Below are 6,000 nucleotides of genomic sequence, written 5' to 3' on the forward strand. Positions count from 1 at the left end.
TAGATTATAATTTTATTTCAAACAAAGCTTTGGAAGCTGTTTGCCAGAATTGTTCCCTAGGAGATGAAAGGTGGTAGCAGCTGCCCACTCAGGGAGAAAATTTGGTGTTTCAACAGTAAAGTGGGCTTTTGTTTTTAAAATGGGTATACAGAGAAATAAGGGCTCAAAAGAGCAATAAAGAAATGGTCTTGGGAAATTCTGCTAGCTCTTCTGTGCTGTCTATAAACCTGGAGTTATCACAATTCCCATTTCTCTTAGTAAACACATATGAAATCAGGGGTGAAGAGTTTTGTATTTCCTGAATATGGGTGAACATAGGAACATATTCGGATGTTGAATTGCTTGAGATGATGTGCTATAGTTCTTACGTTTGAAACATTCTTACAACAATATCTTTCATATTGGGACACATGTATGACTATTATGACTGAAAAACTGTGTGTCCTAAAACAGTGACTAGAAGAAAGTCCATGCAGAAAACTCTCAGTCAGATGTCATGATTATCCGGCCATTACAATTATTTACAACTGTTTTTTCTGCTCACAGGAGAATTCAAGGAGTGTACCATATTGTTCAGTGATGTTGTGACCTTTACCAACATTTGTGCCCAATGTGAGCCTATTCAGATAGTTCTCATGTTAAATTCAATGTACCTGCAATTTGACAGGCTGACTACGGTGCATGACGTATACAAGGTATGTTGATGATTGACAGAGACTATAGAAATAGTCTGGAATCAGGCTGTTTGGTTGTTTTTGTTTTTTTTTTTGTAATTATTATTATTATTACTTTTTAATGCACTTAACTACTTTTCTCCCTAGCATGATTTCCTGGAAACCATAAAATACTGTATATTTATAGTGGCCATAGAGAGAAACAAGCAAAAAAATCAACAATATACAAAGATGTGATTAAGTGTGTTGAAAATTTCAAACAGGAGAGTAATTTTTGTCATTGGCTAGAGTCTCTCTTCAAAACACTAATACCAGAATTGCTGTTTTGATACATCTTTATCTTCTCTCTCAAGCACCCATCTGAGATATTAGGATATCCTAGTTTATAGGCCAATATAAATAATTTTTCCCAGTTCCTTCATTCCAACCCATTTTAAAACATATCAGTGTGTTATTAAATGTCTCCTTTGGTGGAGATAACTTTACAAACAACACCCAGTCAACAGCTAGGCTTTGGTTTTGATTTGTGGGGATCTTAGGCAATGATATGTATCTCCTCTTGACCCCAGAGAGCATTGATTAGATATAAACTGTAATGTACATATTGTCTTCAAACTGCGAAGGAACGAAGAGAGCCTTGGACATCATAACACTGTTAACAACTCCAGAGCTACCTAGATTTTAGCAGCTGAGGAGCTGATCTTAATTTTTTGTCTGTCCCTATCACATTAAATATTTAATAAGGCAGAAATAGCAAAGAGTGAAATCCAAACCTCATCCATTCCTTACTGGGGCAAGATGTGCAGTTCATTTTTTGTGCTGGGTAATCAGAAGGATTTCTGCCTTGGCAAGGAAACCCTTTTCAATAATTGAAGCAACTAGAATATGGCCTTCAGATTTTAGGATGGATAGCATCACATTCTATTTAAATCAGATATCCTGAGTAAATTATCTGCTGCTATAATAATCTCCTTTTGATGCTTGTAACTCCCATTACTATTGAAGGAGGTAGCTAGTGTGCAGAGAGGGAGGACAAGATGAATACTTCAGGGATTTGTGAAAGAAATTAAATACTGAAATTGATCAGAGAAACTTGGCCCGTGCTTATGAATGTCTGAAGTTATTAATTAATCTTGTAAAATTAAAACACCAGCCACAGCCTAAAGGTAATTAGAGTATCTATTTGCATTAGTAGCCTTTTACAGTTAATTTTAACTAGTTAGAGAAATTAGTGGTATTACTGTAGTTTGGGTATCTTGATAGAAAATATGTACAGGAACATGTTTTTCAGGACTGAGCTACTGATGTGTTTTAAGTCATTATGTTAGTGAACGAGACCAAAGATGCTCATTAGTAAGAAATCCAGTTAATCTAATTTAAGATAATCTCTTACTTGCTGATGGTAAACGCAACAGTGAAGTCTTATAACAGCAGATTATAAAATTTCTTGGCTGTGTAAGAGTGTCTTACAATGAATTTGATAACTCTGTGTTTCAAAAGGGCATGCCGTATTCCCAGCAAAATCATTGATATGGGGACAAACCCTGAGGTCTTACCCAGCTGCATTTCAGTGTGCATTTCAGGGAGTCTAAACACCTGAAGTAGGACTAACCTTTCAGATTCTTTCTCACTGGCAGCAGTATATTGAGGGAGAACATCTGATTGTAAGGAAGAATATTCACAAACTGCTTAGTTCACACTCCACGTTCTCTGACAACCTGCCATTGGAATTGTAGGTTTCTTTAATTTCTTGTGAACTACTTAATAATCACCAATGGATAGACTCCCTTGGTTTATTGTGACTTTTAAAAAGAAAAATAGACTTTTAATATCAATTGTGAATTAGAGCTAATTGATAGTATTTAACTATCAATGACCTCCTGGCTCAGGAGTTGTGCTTGATAGTTCTTTACATATAAATCTGCCCTGGTTAGGTGGAAGACACTTTGACAGCATCTCTTACTCCTTAGGGTTTCTCACACTGATATGATATCTAAACTGGGTCAAGTAAGTGGGGACAGAACACACTGAAATTTTTAGTTTGGAGTCAAGGAATGGATTCCCATCTGAAGGGAAGTCACACATGCTAGAGGCTTCTGATGATTGGAAGCATGTTTTAGGAGGAAGAGGGAGTTGGTGCAAGTAAGGAGAGCCTCAGACAGCAAAGCACTAACCTGAAGGAGAATCGTAGGCAGTACTCATGTACTTGTCCTTCTTGATTAAAGGTGGAGACAATTGGAGATGCCTATATGGTAGTAGGTGGAGTCCCTGTGCCTGTATCCACTCATGCTGAGCGAGTTGCTAACTTTGCCTTGGGGATTATAATAGCAGCTAAAGGAGTACAGAACCCAGTTTCTGGAAATCCAATTCAAGTAAGTGGTTAACACAAAGATGCATCTGATTCTTGGGTTGGGCTTCTAGTTAATGTATCGCAGTGGGACATCAAACAGCTTCTTTTAATTTCTCTGTGACTTTGGTCACATGGGTGCATTTTTCAGCCTTCCTTGTGGATATTTGGTATTTTACTAGCACCCAGCGTTGTGTTAAGGTGGACTTTTAGGTGTCTCAATAGCACTAAGAAAGGTCGTAAATAACAAGTGACATTTTTGGGGGGTGTTTTATGTCTTTGTAAAGATTAGAGTTGGGATCCATACAGGTCCTGTCTTGGCTGGAGTTGTTGGAGAAAAGATGCCTCGCTATTGCTTGTTTGGAGACACAGTGAATATAGCTTCCCGCATGGAGAGTCACGGCGTCCCAAGTAAAATTCATCTAAGCTCCAGTGCCTATCAGTGAGTAGCTCTGATGAAAACTTTTCCTGTTAAAAGCTCTGCTAAAACCACTATCTTCAACAGATGCAGCTTTTAGATATAGACACTTCTGTCTTTTACCAGTGATAAATGCAGCTTACTTGTAAAGAAAGATCACTGCTTGCAAATAATTTAGTTTTGATCATTTCAGATGTCTTTGTATGCATGAGTTTGGAAGTCTTGATTCTAGAAAGTACAGGATGAAAAAAATAAATGTGATGTTTTTTTTGGAAGTACCAACAGCATGATTTAAATGCTGGAAAGACATATCATTTAAATTGATATCCTGCATAACCAAAGCTTCAAAATCTCTCTTATCGAGTACAATAATCTGTGAAAGAACAGTTTTATTTGCACTTAATAAGGATAAACTATATAAACCACTATGTTATTCATGAAGTGAAGAATTTACTTTCCCAGAGCTCTTATCAATAAAAATGAAATACTGCATTTTGAAGAATTTTATGTATGCATAAAATATACATGTAAGAGGTGAAAGTGAAGACAAGCTGCAGAGGAGTAAAAAAACATGGATGAGGAAAGCCAGAGACCACCTAGTACTGAAAAGAGCAGAGAGCATTTGAAGGCAGTAAGAGGAGCTCCTGCTGCTACACAAGCAGAAGAATATAAGTGGACACGTGAAGCTGGTGTGGAAGATGATTTAGTGACAGTGCCCTGTATCAAGTCTTTTGCCTAAGTCTTCACTCGTGTATCCAAAGGTAATGAGAAAGCTGGCTGATGGCATTACAGTGCTGCTGACTATCATCCTTGAAAGGTCATGAAGATCAGCACCCTATAGCATAATAAAGTTATACCCGTCTTCAAAAAGGGAGGGCAGTCAGAGGAACTGTAGGCTAGTCAGCCTCATGTCAGCAGCAGTAAAAATGGAGTCCTTTTGGAAGGCATTTTTGGATGTCTGTTTTTTATAAGGCTGTATGTATAAAGCTATAAAAGAAAATCAGGCTTGAATAAATAGTTGAACAAATCCATTCCATAGTTTGTGATCAGTGCTGTTTTTTCCCCCAAACTAAAGTGATTAGATTCTTTGATTATACTATCTCTTCTGAAGTGTTTTTTATTTTTATTTTTTGCTAATCTTGAATTTTCTTGTGTCATTTTGCTTTTGTTATCTAGATGTCTAAAATACAAAAATTTTGAGATGACAGAAAGAGGAGAAATAGAAGTGAAAGGCAAAGGAAAAATGCATACATACTTCCTCATTAGGAATAAAACTGCATGTGAGAATGAGATTATGGGAAGGCCAATAAAAGACCTAGATTCTGGCCGTGAATCGTCTCAGTCCTTTCAAGAAGACAGAACTGAAACAGTGTCAAGTTCTCAAAAGACAGGTAGAGTCAACTTGACATATCTTTTCCTCCTTAAACAAATGAATGTTAATACAACTAAATTAAATATTCTTTTCTGTTGTTCTTTCACTTACTCATACTTACCCAGAGAAGGACCAGATCACAGCCATTGCAATGAAGTATACTGATGGTCCCACAGATGCACAAAACAGCCTCAAAAGAAGAAATCAAGCAAAAATTGCAGAGCTAACAGGTAGTTATTTAGTTACTATCTAGGAAGGGCAACACTTACAAAATAACTGAGGCTTATTCTTGCAGTTTCATTGTATTCCATTTCTGAAAGTCCACAGCTTCCAAGATGGACACAGTATATCTGTGTTGGGTAAACCAATCAGCATATTGTTTAGGGCCAAACAAATTCACCTTCAGAGCGATTGGAACTGTTGGTCTTTCATTAGGTGGAAAGAAGCTGACACAGCTGTGAGATTTCAGCATCCTGATAACACAAAGAGAACTGATGACTTTTTAGACAACTCTACATGACGGTAGACCCAGTTATTCAAAAACAAATTTTCCTAGAAAGGCTGCCATTATTTTATGTAGTTATGGGGAAGCCCTTATCAGTTCAAGCATGAGACAGACAGAGCCTTGTTGGCTATGCAGCCTGTCAGTCCTCAAACCAGTCTCTTGTGGGGGTTAGAAGGATTTATTGACGTCTGCTCAGTCATGAAGTAACTGATACTGAATGGTTTGGTGGGATGTTTTAGTGCCTGGGTGGATTTGGTGCCTTAAGGGTAAAATCTAATGCAGCAAGTCTTGTAATTCTATTTGCTTCACCTGTAGGTTTTGTACAGACTAAGAATATTGCCACTGATTGATTACTGGGAAATGCTTTATTCCCCTCCCTCCTGTTTAGAAGTAGTAGCTAATCTAATATGTGACAAATAGAAGCCTCTATGGTCAGTAAAAACTCACTCTGAAGGAGTATTTCTTTTCAGGCAAAAGTTATGATTCAAAAAGCTATGGGAGTCTCCATGGCAACCAGCATTCAGCTGATGCTCCTCGTCCTCTGAACAAGGGAAGGGTCAAACCAGATACTGAAGAGCCACAGATTAGAAATGTTCGCTCCAATTTTTGTAACCTGCTCTAAGTTTGACTTTTTACATTAATCAGAGCATTTTTTTATTATTATTTAGCACATTTTCCTGTTTT

At 37.3% G+C, this 6,000-nt stretch overlaps 1 protein-coding gene across 1 annotated transcript in view; it reads left to right on the forward strand.

The window, feature by feature from the left end:
* Nucleotides 1-6,000, forward strand: part of LOC136056290 (guanylate cyclase soluble subunit beta-2-like) — a 35,564-nt gene extending 29,564 nt beyond the window's left edge. Inside the window, 6 exon segments of the mRNA XM_065748406.1 lie at nt 547-695; nt 2,900-3,046; nt 3,309-3,463; nt 4,616-4,830; nt 4,937-5,041; nt 5,787-6,000. Of these exon segments, the coding sequence (XP_065604478.1) occupies nt 547-695; nt 2,900-3,046; nt 3,309-3,463; nt 4,616-4,830; nt 4,937-5,041; nt 5,787-5,938 (923 nt within the window). The 3' untranslated portion in view covers nt 5,939-6,000.

This window comes from Cyrtonyx montezumae, unplaced genomic scaffold (assembly GCF_038088225.1).
Source record: "Cyrtonyx montezumae isolate F1298 unplaced genomic scaffold, pur_monq_1.0 scaffold_5, whole genome shotgun sequence".
Classification (NCBI taxonomy): Eukaryota; Metazoa; Chordata; class Aves; order Galliformes; family Odontophoridae; genus Cyrtonyx; species Cyrtonyx montezumae.